Source organism: Simochromis diagramma, unplaced genomic scaffold, assembly GCF_900408965.1.
Source record: "Simochromis diagramma unplaced genomic scaffold, fSimDia1.1 OVJJ01000676.1, whole genome shotgun sequence".
NCBI lineage: Eukaryota > Metazoa > Chordata > Actinopteri > Cichliformes > Cichlidae > Simochromis > Simochromis diagramma.
Window position 1 is genome coordinate 2,200,419 of NW_024387466.1, and position 16,219 is coordinate 2,216,637.

General features: G+C 40.6%; 1 protein-coding gene across 4 annotated transcripts; it reads left to right on the forward strand.

The window, feature by feature from the left end:
• The first annotated feature begins 2,247 nt into the window (after window positions 1-2,247).
• LOC120723311 (protocadherin alpha-C2-like) lies at window positions 2,248-10,229 on the forward strand. Of its 4 annotated transcripts, none has more exons than XM_040014699.1 (3): window positions 2,249-4,870; window positions 6,167-6,203; window positions 7,160-10,229. In XM_040014699.1, the coding sequence occupies exons 1-2, from the start codon at window positions 2,438-2,440 to the stop codon at window positions 6,176-6,178; spliced, it is 2,445 nt and encodes an 814-aa protein (XP_039870633.1). In that variant the 5' UTR covers window positions 2,249-2,437; the 3' UTR covers window positions 6,179-6,203; window positions 7,160-10,229. The 4 variants fall into 4 exon arrangements, with proteins under 4 accessions (XP_039870632.1, XP_039870631.1, XP_039870633.1 ...); XM_040014700.1 differs by having other exon boundaries at window positions 7,163-10,228; XM_040014698.1 differs by lacking the exon at window positions 6,167-6,203 and having other exon boundaries at window positions 2,248-4,870; window positions 7,163-10,229.
• Window positions 10,230-16,219: the final 5,990 nt, after the last annotated feature.

The window sequence follows — 16,219 nt, forward strand, 5'->3', positions numbered from 1 at the left end:
ATCTAAAACTAAAAAAACCTGAAAATAGAATCAAAAGCAGAACACGAACAATGCACATGATGCACACTGATCCAAAGATCGTTTGTCCCTTACACATACATTGGAAAAAGAACTCTTGTAAGATGATGGATACTTTTTTTTTTCAGAGCATCCGAAATTATTGTTTTGTATTTTTTTTCAAACTGTTTAATTCACCTCTGTCTCTCTTCCACAGCATGTCTTTTATCCTGTCTTCCTTCTCTCACCCCAACCGGTCGCAGCAGATGGCCGCCCCTCCCTGAGCCTGGTTCTGCCGGAGGTTTCTTCCTGTTAAAAGGGAGTTTTTCCTTCCCACTGTTGCCAAAGTGCTTGCTCATAGGGGGTCATATGATTGTTGGGTTTTTCTCTGTATCTATGAAGCGCCTTGAGGCGACTTATGTTGTGATTTGGCGCTATATAAATAAAATTGAATTGAATTGAATTGAATTAAATTTAATTTGGCTCTGGAGAGTCTGTAACAGCTGCATGATTATCTTATCAGAGGCCTTTCATGTGTGCTGGGAGCCAACAGAAAGTCAATCAGTTCAGCAAATGAGGGTCTTGGTTGCACATGTCCTAAATGAGAACTAATGTGCATGCTCACGGGCCTAAAAATGTGGAAGCAGATGTAAGTACCTCATGGAGGACCTTTGGTATATGCACTGATAAGCAACTTTCATTCAAATGAATGAGGCACTGTCCTGAACTCCAGTATCCACTTTTCCTCAGCTCACCCCAATTGAAGCACCATTCTTCATTCAAAGTCACTTTATTGTGTTTTCTTGTTGTTGTTTGGGTACTTACAAAAAAATGTTACATTTCATACATACTCTATCCATTTGGGCACTTTGGTACATTTTTCTTCTTCGTGTGGGTGCCTTAGGTTGCACTGTATCATGTTTACCGCTGAGCACCTTTGAGGGTCATAAAAAGCGTCTCCTTCATTTCTTTGTCAAGTAACAGTGAGAGCTACAGCAGATAAATTTGGCAACACCTCCATGGCGTCCGTTTCTGACATCCATTCCTTTTCTTCTGCTTCTCCACTTCAGAGGGGGCCTGGAGTCTATTCCAGCTGTCATAGGGTGAAAGATGGAGTACACCGGAGTACACCGGGGTACACCGATATACTGGACAGGTCACCAGTCTGGCACAGGGCAAACACAGAGAAAGAGAGCAACAACATTCACACTCACATTGATGCCACATTTTAGAATCACCAGTTAACCTAACCCCAGTAACTGCAAGTCCCTGACAGAACCCACGCAAACATGGGGACAAGATGCTAACTCCACACAGAAAGGCATCCCAGAGCGACGACGGTGATGAAATGAACATGATTTCAAAAATGAGACATAAAGGGATATGATTCTGTTAACTCTTCTGACTCAATTGATTATATTGTTTGGCTTTCATAACAGGCAGCACGGTGGCATGGTGGTTAGCACTGTTGCTGCACAGCAAGAAGGTCCTGAGTTCAATTCCACCATCGGCCGGGGTCGTTCTGTGTGGAGTTTGCATGTTCTCCTCGTGGTTGCGTGGGTTCCCCCTGGGTACTCCAGCTTCCTCCCACTGTCCAAAGACATGCAGTTTGTGGGGGTATGTTAATTGACTAATCATTATAGAGTGTGAATGGTTGTCTGTCTCTGTGTGTTAGCCCTGCGACAGACTGGTGTACCCTGCCTCTCGCCCTATGACAGCTGGAATAGGCTCCTGCGACCCTGAAAAGGATAAGTGGAAGTGAATGAATGAATGAATGGACTTTCATAACATCAGAGGACCAGAGATGAGCAAACACATGCTCACCAAATTTATGATTTTTCTAAAGCCTATGATATGCTCTTAATCAAAGACGCTGCTATTATGCAAAGAATGAGTTAATTATCAAATATTAATTTTAAAAAATACATTAACCAGAACTAGTTATTATTGCTGTTGTTGCTGTTTTTTCTTTGTTTTTGTGTTTCTTAATTCAGTCAGCCATCTGTCAGCCAGCCATTCATTTCTTTTTTTTTTTTTTTTAATCAATCAATTCATTATTATTATTATTTTTTGCTCGATGCTCTATTAGACAACACATGATGCAAGCTGTTGCACAAAATGCCAAAAATATTCTTTAAAAAACACAAAGAAAGAAAGAAGGGTTCCATATGGGCACCCTTTAATTTCACTGAGGAGACCTCGCCAGTCTGCTCAAGCCCTGCTCAGATGTTGCATACGCCCCTGCAGAGCAGAGCTGTGAGAGCCCCCCCTCTCCTCCTCCGGCGGCACTGTGCTGTAAATGGCCTGCTGCAGCTACAGCTACAAGTCGTGGAGGCAAGAATGACACCGGCGCTCCCCTACATCAAGACAACTTGAGCGTAAGAACGGATTTGTTTCATTAATTCCTTTAAAATAATAATAAGATATATACCAAAACACGATGGCGCTTATCCCTGCATCTTTACGGACACGGTTAGTGGTGGGTGTTTTTTCGTTCTTTGCAATGTGGGGATTTGCGCTCTCCATCACTCGGTACTCTATTCCGGAGGAAATGGAAGAGGGTTCCTTTGTTGCTAATCTGGCCACAGATTTGGGTCTGGATATTCGCAGTTTGGAGGAGCGCAAAGCAAAACTCGATGTCATTCACAGTAAAAATTACCTCGACATCAACAAAGATACGGGGGAGCTGGTTATCCGCGAGAAGATAGACCGGGAAAGCATATGCATGACTAAAACAACCTCGTGTTTTCTGAAAATGGATGTCATACTTTCAAGCCCGGTTCGCATTTTTAACATCGAGCTGGAAATTATGGACATAAATGACAACGCGCCGGTGTTTCGCAGAAAGACAATGCACTTAGACATTTCGGAGGCAACCCTTCCCGGTGAGAGATTCTCACTGACAAACGCCGTGGATGCGGATGTGGGGGCGAATTCAATCAAGACCTACTATCTCAGTGAAAGCAAATACTTCAACATCGACATCCAGACCGGCAGCGATGGCTCCAAATATGTCGATTTAGTGCTTAGTGGTAATTTGGACCGTGAGGAGCATGCTGTTCACGATTTAATTCTAACCGCTGTGGATGGAGGTGTGCCTCCTCGCTCCGGCACAGCCAGCATCATTATTAACGTCCTGGATATCAACGACAACGCCCCCATATTCAGTCAGCCGGTATATGCAGTCAATGTCTCGGAGAACTCGGCAGCAGGAACGGTGGTCATGACCTTAAATGCAACCGACTTAGACGAAGGCACAAACGCCCAGTTGGTATACTCACACACACTGTACACATCGGAGAAGACACAAGAGCTATTCTCACTTGATCCAAATTCAGGTGAGATCAAGGTGAAGGGGGTGATCGATTATGAAGTGAGTCAGAGTTTTGAGATGCACATACAGGCACAGGACAGAGGGACGAACCCTCTGTCCGGACACTGTAAAGTCACAGTGTTTGTTACAGATCTCAATGATAATTACCCTGAAGTGACTATCAAGTCTCTGAAAAGTTCGCTGACTGAGGATGTCTCTGTAGGGACGCTGATTGCAGTGGTCAGTGTGAGCGACAGGGACTCTGGAGCCAACGGAGAAGTGGAGCTCTCTCTAAATAGGCAAGAAACGTTACCGTTTCTCTTAAACAAGTCCTCTGAGGGTTACTTTGAAATGCTAGTGTCAAAACCACTGGACAGAGAGGTAATAAGCAAATATGACATCATACTGAGAGTGACAGACAAAGGTGTGCCACCCTTATCGGAAAATGAAACCATCACTTTGGAGATACTGGATATCAACGACAATGCACCTACATTCTCCCAGTCGTTCTACACAATCCATGTCATGGAGAATAATCCACCGGGGGCATTATTGACATCTCTGAGTGCATTTGACCCAGATCTGAATGAGAACCAGTACTTGGTTTATTTCATAATGGAGAAAGAAATCGTTAACACTTCTATGTCGATGTTGTTTTCCATCAATCCTGAGAATGGTGATCTTTATGCCCTGAAGACCTTTGATTATGAGAGAGAAAGGGACTTTCTTTTCCACATTGAGGCAAGAGACTCTGGTGTTCCCCCGCTGAGCACCAATTGTACCGTGCATATTATTATTCTGGACCAAAATGACAACACCCCTCTCATAGTGTCACCTTGGCGCGCGCAGGGCTCTGTTGTAGAGGAGGTGATACCGAGGTCGACTGATAAGGGACATTTGGTGGCCAAAGTGATCGCCATTGATGCAGACTCTGAGCAGAACGCCAGAGTCACATATCAGCTACTTCAGATCAGCGATTCAACCCTCTTTAGCCTGGATCAGTACAACGGTGAGATCCGGACAACAAGGATGTTTAGTTACAGAGATCCAAGACAACAGAGGCTGGTAATTGTTGCCAAAGACAATGGTCAACCTTCTCTTTCTGCTACTGTCACCATCAAGATATCAACAGTGGAACATGCAATGGCCTTTTCAGAGACTACAGAGCTTCCACTAGACTATGACATGTTCACTGACCTAAACCTCTATTTAGTGATCGGTTTAGGAGCCGTGTCCTTTCTGCTACTGATAACCATCTTAGTTATTATTGTGCTCAAGTGTCAAAAACCAAAGCCAAAGGCCATCAAGATCCCTCCAGCCAATAGAAATAGCGTGATCAGCAGGAACAGCGTGATCAGCCAGAGAAGCTCCACTATCGCAGATTCCACGCTGATCTCCAGCGATGCCTACTGGTACAGCTTGTTCCTCGCAGAGACCAGGAAGGGCAAAGTGGTCGTGAGACAGCCCATAATTCCCAAAGGAGCTGGGTATTTTGTTTCCAGCATACCCAGGAGCATAGGGCCAAGTGAGACCACAGATTCCAGAGCATCAACACTGGAGGTATGTAGAAATATCGGATGGGTTTGGTAAAAAGATATATATAAGTCTTATAAAGTTTGTATCTGTTTGTATCTGTCTTGTGTGAAACTTGTATGAAAAGCATACAAGCGTGAAAACACTTGAGTTGAAGTTTCCTTCAACCTGCATTCAAGTATAAATCAGAAATACTATACTTATGCTCGACAACATTTCAGAAGTAAATATTGCAGGTTTGAGGTTAACCCTGAAATGAAGATTTTACCAAGTCTCAGGATCCCCTGAAGGAGGCCAACCCCTGGCTTAGTTTAAACTATTGAACTGTATATAAATCAAATGACGTACTGTAATATGTAATAATGTGTAATTTTTCAGTGTGTTTAATAATAATATTTATGAAGGATTTTGAATGTTAATTCAGGCTGTTTAAAAGTGTAGGACTGGTACTTTAACTTGGGCAAAGGATCTTAGTACTTCTTCCACTGCAGTGACTCCTCGCTTGTACTTTGAAATGCATTCAGGATGACACGACTGACTGAAAAATCAAAGCGCTTTCTATTATTTACCTTGGGTCTGTGTCATGGGTCTGGTGGGCTAGTTTTCTCTGCAGTCTGAAATCTGATACGAGTTGAAAATAAAAGTGGGGCTAAAGTTTTTAGAATGGATGAATTTGATAATGACTATAAGTAATTTCATTGACATTAATCAAGTGAAATGTATATTGTAATGAATAATAATGCACCTATTTTCAAAATTATTGGAAATAAGTTACAAGTAAGAGGACAGCTCAATTTATTTAGTTTTGTTTTGTTTTTTCATCAAGCATGTGTTTCTAGAGCAAATCATCAGCGCTGCTATTGCATAATTAGGCCAAACAAGCCCACCCCACAAAAAATTGTCACTTTTTGATGTCTTATGTAGTATGTAGGTCATGTACTGCAGATGCATAGCACAGAATAATAGCATAACTGGTAGGTGCAAGAGGGGGAGTACTACAAAGAAGATCAGACGTGGGAGGGTTGTCTTCAAGGACAAGCGAGATGCCTCATGAGTCTCTAGCAGTGTTCTGGCACACTGTAGACTATCAACAATGCATGGATGCTAAAAAAATGATCCAGATGTTGTTTATGTTTGTACAGCTGGACCTGCAGAGTAAACTGAATCAAGTGATCCGCTGAATGATCAGCATAAATATGCATGTTGTACGGGGGCATATGGAGGGAAAGAGACAAACACCCATGTATGATGTGGATGTATTGTGAGCGTGAGTTCGAGTGTCTGCATTACCACTGAATTTGTCTCTTTTTTTCTATTCTTAAGTACTCAAAATGAAAGGAAGTCCATTCTACAACTGGAGGTATGCTGGTTGCTAACTACATCTGTAGAGCCACTATAATTGTGTAGACATTTTCTATCTCTTTCTATTTGGTGTTCGTTCTTCGTTTGGCTCTAAAAATAAAAATTTGGATTTTATACAATTTTTTTTTCTGATTCTTCCTTTTTTTGCTGAAATCCTTTCCCAAGATATTTTCCTGATTAAATAGAACAGGTTACACTAGTCCACAAAAAAACAACACTCCCCTCTAATTCACTGCTACTGTGAGCATTAAAATCTAAATTGGCTGGTCTCTGAAGTGAGAAAACCATGTATCAGCTTATAACAAGAGCTGAGATTAGAATAAAATTGGCTGCTTGTCAGATCTGTGTTGCGCACATCTGGCTAGCTTGGTAGAGATTCAGGGCAAAAATGATGGCACAGACATAAAAAAAAGGATTAAAGAATGAATTGCCCTGAGTGGATTCTCAGCATACCTGAGAGCAGTGACTATATAAACTCAGATCTCCACATATAAACTCTGTTAGGTGACATTTTAAATGTCGCAAATGAATTATGCCCTATTCTTTTTTCCCCCACGTCAAAAAAACATTAGACAGTTTAATATTGGCATACCAAAATACCAAATAGCACATTGTGATGCTTGCTTGTGCATGCTTTAGTCACACTTTCCGCTTCCCTTATTTCAGTTAATGACTTTGATATTTTATTTTAGTCATGTATGTTAGTCAAACAATTTTTTTTGTATTTTTAAATTTGTAGATTGATTTTTAAAAAAAAACAAATTTAAAAAACAATCCTGATTATGATTGATTTAGTGACTTATCTTTCAATTTAAATGTCCCTAACGTCTATTGACATGTCAATGATGGTGGCAGTAACCAGTCACGATCCACTGTTGCATGAGTGAGGACTTTCTGTAAGTTTATATTAAGACTTACTTCCTGTGTTGGCTAATTCTATGTTCTTTCTCTCAGCAGGGGCCCAGAAGAGAACTGCCATGATATAATCATCTCTTCATGGGAGTCTTTGGCTAAAAAATCTTCCCTGTGACTCACAAAGAAGATGTAAAAAAAAAAAAAAAAAAACCAGAAACAAAAAAAACATCTGCTAGTCCCTCTGCTCCAGCTGTTCTTTCTCTCTGCTTCCTCCATTGACCACTAACCACCTCAGCCTTCCAGCTTTGTTAATCTTTTAAGCATGAATCTGCATGATTCTACAACTAAGTATTCAGACAACAATTTGAAATAGTTTCTGGCAGGATATGTGGACATTACTGAGCAGACCTCATGTCATAAATCATTCTCTTCATGATGTTCTGAAACTTTTAAATAGACAGTTTTGCCTTTTTTCTCCAGAGTTTAAGCTGAGTGTTGTAGTTGTAGAAACCTTCAGTACTTTGCAATATTCTTAAGTTCAAGTCAGGCAGCATTTCATATAAGCAAGAGTTCAAAATATGCCTAAACCTAAATATACAAGTGAATCAGGGTGAATATGATTCTTCCATAATACTGATATAACATAACTGCAGCTGGTTATGTCACTGATTCAGCCTTTTTGTCTTGTTTCTTTTTCGGTTTTTAATAAAACGTTTCTACTCTATTATGGGTCTTGCTGGTTAGTAAGATTCATATACTTTTAGTTTAGCTGTTTTCACACATGTGCTCCAGAAAATATTGAGAAAATTACTGAAGGACATTGTCTACAATTGCCCTTTTCACATGTAGCACGCAAAAGGGGAATAGTCGGTGTCAGATGCTTTCTCATTACCAGATAGACGAGAGTGCTGCCTTGGCGGCGTGTGCAGAAAGCACACTTGCTGTGAATTCACTGGGCAATTACCTGCTCTAGTCTCAAATGGGTGCATTCAGATGTTACATGGTGTTTTTACTAAAGAGCTGTCAGGGTAAAGACTGTTAAATGTCCAAAATGACATTTGCTTTCTCACGTAGAGCTCTGCTGGTTAATGCTGAGGAAAGTTTAGGCCCACAGTGCAAGTGTGAAAACAGCTGTAGTAAGTTTCTAAGAAAAAGAGCAAAAAAAAGATTTTATTCAATTTTAAATTTTTTAAACAGTATTTGTTGTACTAGAGAAGTTATGAATGTGTCAAAGTGATGAAAAAGAATGAAAGACAAGAAAACTAAAAAAAAACACATTATAGGTGATACATTGTTTCTCTTTTCATTTGATTGTAGATAGATTAGTCGTATAGGGACGATAACAAGATTACAAAAGTTAACTAACAACAGATTTACGTTTTCTATCTGACGTGTATTAGCTACACAAAAATATTGAACTACATAAATATTGAACAATTTTCATTTTCACACTGTAGTTTGAGCCTGTCTCATTACGTTGTACTAAGCAGGGGGTCTGGAGGAGGGGTGTGCTTACACCTCTTTTTTTTTTTTTTTTTAACTGAGGTAATCACAGAGTGGGGTGAGGCCAGAGTGGGGGACATGTACAACTCTCAGACACAATGAACCGTATTTTGAAAAACACAATCAAATATCAAATGTCAGTTTAACTGTCTGTAAGAAGATTTGCTTATTACAAGCTATCATCTCTTCGGGCTCATTTCCTTAAAAGTTCACAGTTCAAATAATAACTGTGTTCACTCATTGCACAAAGTGCAAATTGATTAATTTAATATGAAAACAAAGGAATAATATAGAGCAAGTATATCCAGATGTATTTATCTTTGCCAGGGTACAAAGGGATATCAGGTACAGGCATGGCAATTTAGGAATATTATTGTTTTTATATATTTTTTGGTAGTAACTTTTAATGCTGCTTTTGTGAGCTTCTTTGAGGGCATTTTTTGTTGCATATTTGTAGTTTAGTGTACGTAATGTTGTTTTGATGGTGTACATATTAATATATAAATAATAAAACTAGAATACTTCTCTTGACCTCAAAAGTAGCGCTGTTGCACTACGAATAAGCCCAGGACTTTCATGACTCAGAAATAAGGAGCTTATTAATACCACTTATTAGGGTGCTAATTGATCAAATGTAACTGTATGTGGTAAAAGTATTGAATTATGAGAAGAAGAGCGCAGTGTTAATTATGCTCACAGCATTAAAGTGCAGACTCTGCAAGTTCAGAAATCTGCTGAACCCATACGTGGAGCGTGAAAAGCATTAAGCAGATGCCAGCACTTTGAATCTGAATCTAAATGTGATCGGAGCACTCCCTTCAGTAATGCAGTGAAGGTAGAAGATTTCAGGAAGTATCAGTCTTCACATTTAGAGTCAGTGAAATTGAACCTCTCTTCCTCTCTTTTGCACCAGGCTTCCCAGACATAAACACATCTTTCTGGCTGTCTGTCAGGCTAACGATGTCACGTAATAAGCGATTTCTCGCTGTGAAGAACATTTTATATGTTTAATTCATGCCTGAACCAATTCGAACAGTGTTTAAAATGATTTTTTTTAGAATTGCACATACGATGAGCTCTTTGTGTGCCTTCTGCATTGTAAAAGATAAACATGACTGTTGATGAATGAAATAATGGCATTCCACTAGTATTACAAATTACACTGACACCCATGGTACAATACCTTGAATTTCTTGTTGGGTGGGGCTCAGCCTTTTGGTTTCAGAGCAGGTTTTCAGTTAAAAACAAAGAAACAAACAAAAAAAAGCAACAAAAAAACATGCATTTACTGTAAAATGAACTGCTTTGTACTTTGTTTTTTCTACAGTAGACTTTTTTGATATTTTCTGTATTCACTGTGACTGAATGGCACAGGAGGTGCTTGTGCTCAGTATTGTAAACGTGAGTAATTCTCATGCGTACACAGCTCAGTTTTTTTTTTACTTTTCTCCTTCTCGCTTATTTGCCAGTCAGATTGTACAGTATGCTTTGAGAGTCGCATCAAATGTTAGCCAGTTCCATCCCATTTAATGAATCAAAGACAGTATGGGTGAGAATGGTCTTGCTTTGTTTTCAAGTCTAGTCAATTGTCAGATTTTGATGTTGCTTATTTGGCTTAAATGTTCTGCCTGATCATGCTAGTTTGAATAAAGCTTTTTAATCTGTCTTTCTATTGTTTCTCTAATGAAGAATGAAGCTGAAGTGATCAGAAGTGACTTCTTGAATATGATGTTCTCTCTTCCCCCTCTTCCTTGCTCTCTCAAATTCCCTCACATACACACATTTTGACCCAGTTTCTCTTTATAACGCTCTGTACTAATTCTTGGAAATTGAAAACTAAATAAAGGAGATGCGCCTGCAGTTCAAATCACAGAAGCAGACAAATAATAGCTTTGTCAGGATTAGTAAAAGCCATGAGCCAAATTGCAGTAGTCTGCTCTTCGCTGTGGCCACACAGGGCTTTTAGTTTGTAGTCCTATGGCAGACTCGTGTATGAGAGTCCTGTGAATTTGTATCACTAGCTATTGCCACTGTTATCAATAACAGCAAATTTCTATCTGTTATCTGGCTAAATAATAACAACTTCCATACCTGGATTGATGTGATTTACAGTGTCTTTCACAGTAATGATCTGGCTTGCTTTTCAAACAAAATCAATACCTGTTTATAATAAAACTATTAAGAATAGTATTGACTGAAATCTAGTAGATTTGGATAATAAAATTGAGAAGCAGTCCTGTTTCTCAGCTATATGCCGGTCAGTTCAGAAATACAGCACCTTGTAAAATTACACAATACTATAGAGAAGGCCCAAAAGTTCTTAAGTAACTTGTGCTTTAAAAGACCCTGAAGTAGGTCAGTGCAAATGAGCAGTGCAACTGTGGCTACATCCCATGTGCTGAGTGCTGTTCCCGCCAACTCTTCCCTCAGGAGAGCTACGTTTTTTAAACCAATGCAGTCCATGTTATTGAAATTGTTGTGCAACCCACCAGTGATAAACACGAGCAGAGTGCAACTACAGTTCAAAAGGGTACTTTTAATCACACTGGTTCCTAGAATGTTTAACTGTTTTACAATGTTTATAAGTACTGTACTGCACAAGGTCATCATACTGTAATTAAAAGGTAAACCAAAATGTAAATACAAATTAAAAAGTAGATTTCAGGAGGAAAGAAAAGAATGATTTTCCTGACAGTGTAAATTGTCAGAAAGACTAAACTGAAACAGTTCCCACCAATAAAAAATAAACTGTCATGATTCACTCTGGAAGCCAAAACCTCTAATAACTGTGCCGCAGTATTTAGGGCAGCACTGTCTAGCCACCCAGCTCTGATCTGTTTAGGGATCCACACAGTTTCAATGCAATAAAACTGGTGACCTGCCCAGGGTGCTCTGTTCAGTGATTCTTGTCCCACCGTGAACCCAAACAGAGCAGGCAAATGTGGAAAATCAAACCGATGTTAGGTTAGGTTAAGTGTTTTCAGAGTGCACTTATTGTGAAGCAGCAGCACTTAAAAAACAAACTCCTCTCTGCTGTAATCTGTAATGTAGTAGAAGTTGTTTTGGTTTTTTTTCAGACAACTTTGTGGTCTGAAGAGGTATGCAATTAAGCACCCCATTACACATCATCACCACTTTTTTCTGCAATGCTGCAGTGCTTCCATATCTAATGTGTGGGCTTCATTATAAATCATTTTAAAATCTATCTGCCTCACAGTAAAAAGAAATGTTTTTGTTTGCAGCTAGCTCATCACACAGCACTATATCGATCCGTTAAGTGTGGCAGTGTGTTTTAATCTTCAGTACTGAGATACAATATTCAAAACAGAGCTTTGGGGAAGCTGCTTAAGCATATTTTTACCAGATTATCTGGACTGACTCAAGTCTATATTTTGGCCACTGTAAAAGCTTCTTTTAGATCAGCTTTAGATCAGCTTCAGTGTGTGGATTTGCATTAACTATAATCAACCTAAAACAATTCTCCTTTTTATGAATTAATGTGATTTTGATTTAGTTGCTTTAAACACATGTTTAAGCAGGGTTTTTTTTTCTCCAATAAACGAAGTTCAAAAAAGGAGTCAATGACCAAATATTATACCTAAAATATAAAGTAGACATCTGGTGCCTACATTGTGGATCGTCCACTCTAGATAACTCTATATAAGCCCATATTATATTCCCAAAAAGTATTCACTCACCCATCCAAATTATTGAATTTAGATGTTCCAATCACTTCCACGGCCACAGTTGTATAAAATCAAGCATGTAGGCATGCAGATGGCTTCTACAAACAAGAATTGGTCACTCTCAGGAGTTCAGTGAATTCCAGTGTGAAACTGCAATAGGATGCTACCTATGCAACAAGTCCACTTGTGAATGTTCCTCACAGCTAAATATTTCACCGTCAGATGTTAGTGGTTGTGTAACAAAGTGATTGGGAACAACTGCAACTAAGGGCACATCAAATTACAAGGTCGCACAAGGTCGACAACTTTCTGCAGTCAATCACTACAGACCTCCAAATTTCATGAATGTGGTTCCATAGCCGAGTAGCTGCATGCAAGACTTACATCAGCAGCTGCAATGCAAAGTGTCCGATGCAGTGATATAAAGCACACCGCCACTGGACTCTAGAGACGTGTTCTCTGGACTGACAAATCACGCTTCTCTGTCTGGTAATCCAATGGACAGATCTAGGTTTGGCAGTTGCCACGAGAGCAGAACTTGTCTGAAGTTTGGTGGAGTGGGGGATTATGGTGTGGAGGTGTGTGGAGGCCCCCTTAGTCCCCCCCTTAGTTGACCCCCTTAGTTCCAGTGAAAAGAACTCTTAATATTTCAGCATATCAAGATATTTTGGACAATTTCATGTTCCCAACTTTGTGGGAACAATTTGGGGATGGCCTCTTTTCTTCCAACATGACTGCACACCAGTGCACAAAGCAAGGTCCATAAAGACATGAAGGGTGTGGAAGAACTTGCCTGGGCTGCACAAAGTTCTGACCTCAACCTGATAGAGCATATTTGGGATGAATTAGAGCGGAAACTGCAAGCCAGGCTTCCCATTCAACATCAGTGTCTGACCTCACAAATTTGCTTCTGGAAAAATGGTCAAAGATCCCCATAAACATATTTCCAATCCTTGTGGAAAGCCTATCTCAGAAGAGTTGACACTGTTCTAACTGCAAGGGGTGGACCCACATCATATTGAACCCTAAACAATGGGATGTCACACAAGTTTATATGTGTGTGAAGGCAGACAATCAAATACTTTTGGCAAAAATCTGTGAGGTCGACGCTTACACTACCAGAACACTCAGGCAAAGTCAGATAACCTTGGCAAAAATATTATTTAGAAACTCTTAATCAATGTGAACAATGGTAAAATGTGTGTACTCTTAAGACTTATTGTATTTGCAATATTAAGATTATCCTTTAGCAGGGAATCTCTACTCCAACTTAGCATTACAGTTTTTTCTAAACTACCGTAGGTTTCTACTACTACTGCCGGCACCACTCCCAGGGTATGGGCCACCAAAGTTAGATCTCCAGAGTGGTTCTCCTGGTTGAAAGGAGAATCGGTTCGGTGGCTTCCTTTCGGCTTTCACCACCTAGCGTCATTCGTCCCTGAACTGCCGGGGGTCCTCCATCTTCCAGAAAGTTAGTCTCTGTTTTTCTTATTGGCATTTCCTGTAGTGGTTGAGATTTTCTCTGGGGTGGGGTTGCTAACCCCAGGTCCAACCCTCCTCCTTTAACTCCTCCAACGGCGGAGTTAAACAAGGTTTACCTGACCCATATTTGTTAAAATCGGATAATAAAGACATCACTCAGATTTGGCAAGAAGTTACTGGGTCAGTCTGACTTCTGAGGATGGAAGAGGAGCAATGCTGGATCGTCCAGTATAAAATAGTTATCACACTTGTCATCTGGATGTGATGTTCAGAAAAAAACAATTTTAAACGTTTGATTTAATCAGGTCAGATCAGAGCAGCTTTACCTGCTACACAAGCTTACCCTTGTTGTTTCATTTAGGAATCCATGTTGCTATTAGATTGGCAGCATTATCGGTCAAAGTGTCAGACAGCATGTGAGAACTTGACCCATTTATGCATGAGTCAGATGAGCAGCCAAGATACCCTGGCTGGAGCCCATGCACAATGGGGTCATGAGTCTTATCACCTAGAGCTTTGGTCTGGACTACAGCTAAAAGAAAACTAAAGAGGTTTCCTGCAAAGTATCCCTGTCATTTGTTTGATTTTGTGAGGAGGCTGTGTGACAAAGATAAAACAGTTATTACATTATTGCAGAAAAGGACATGACCAGGCTGTCACTCTGATTTAGAGAGACACACTGGACAAGACACTGATACAAATCTGTTGCAGAATCTACAAAATTTACCATTTATTTCACTAGATCTCCACAGACAACATCTGTCTTTTTTTGTATGTTTGTTGTAATTTGTTTTATGTATTGAATATTAAAGATGTGGATATGCAAACATGAATAACCAGGATACTAATAAGCAAGCTTCCCACTCGCAGGGAGACCAGTGATGGAAATAGTGAATGTTGAACTGGAGGGTAATCTTCTGGATGTACTATGATGGAGTGAAGTGCAGTGTGACTTATGCTCCATCTTGAGTGATGCCTGTGGCCGGTTATCTATGTGCATGGTTGCCCTTGCCATGGGGTTACTGCTGCACTCATTTATGATGTGTCTGCTGGTTGTTTTATATGCAAGCAGGAGTCCATTAAATACTGTGCAGTTTGGCAAAATGGCCATGTCTGTCGCAGAAGTCACAAAAGGCTTGTGTTAAATCGAACATTAACATGAACAGGCACAGACTTTCCCCAGCAGGCAAAGTTAAGATCAGTTCAAAAATCTCTGTGGTGAAAGGTGTACTCCCACACTTCTTTCTTTGTTGGTAAGCGTAACAACCTTTCTTTATGTTGGAATATAAATAAGCATAGATCTGTGTGAGGACAGCACATCCAATTTAGCTCACATATTCATCAAATTGCTGTTGCTATGGAAACAGAAGTCTTACGCAACAAATGCAAAATGGTTCCTATAACCAGATGAACAGGTGAACAGCAAGGAGAATAACTGAATGAAAAATGTGTCTATCTATAACATGCACATACATACATATATGTATATATATATATATATATATATACACACACACACCCAGCACGCCCCTGCGGGCGGTTTATCCTTCAAGCTCGGGTCCTCTACCAGAGGCCTGGGAGCTTGAGGGTCCTGCGCAGTATCTTAGCTGTTCCCAGGACTGCGCTCTTCTGGACAGAGATCTCCGATGTTATTCCCGGGATCTGCTGGAGCCACTCGCCTAGCTTGGGAGTCACCGCACCTAGTGCTCCGATTACCACTGGGACCACTGTTACCTTCACCCTCCACATCCTCTCGAGCTCTTATCTGAGCCCTTGGTATTTCTCCAGCTTCTCGTGTTCCTTCTTCCTGATATTGCTGTCATTCGGAACCGCTATATAGATCACTACGGCTGTCTTCTTCTGTTTGTCTACCACCACTATGTCCGGTTGGTTAGCTACCACCATTTTGTCCGTCTGTATCTGGAAGTCCCACAGGATCTTAGCTCGGTCATTCTCCACCACCCTTGGGGGCATCTCCCATTTTGACCTCGGGACTTCCAGGTTATACTCGGCACAGATGTTCCTGTACACTATGCCGGCCACTTGGTTATGGCGTTCCATGTATGCCTTGCCTGCTAGCATCTTGCACCCTGCTGTTATGTGCTGGATTGTCTCTGGGGCATCTTTACACAGCCTGCACCTGGGGTCTTGCCTGGTGTGATAAACCTGCGGGATCCCCAGGTACTTGTAACTGTCCTCTATGTCCTCTATGTCTGCAATGTTGCCTTCTGGTGTATATATATATATATATATATATATATATATATATATATATAAAACTCCCCACTCGCCCCTGTGGGCGGTCAATCCTTCAAGCTCGGGTCCTCTCCCAGAGGCCTGGGAGCTTGAGGGTCCTGCGCAGTATCTTAGCTTTTCCTAGGACTGTGCTGTTCTGGACAGAGATCTCCGCTGTTGTTCCCGGGATCTGCTGGAGCCACTCGCCTAGCTTGGGAGTCACCACACCTAGTGCTCCGATTACCACTGGGAC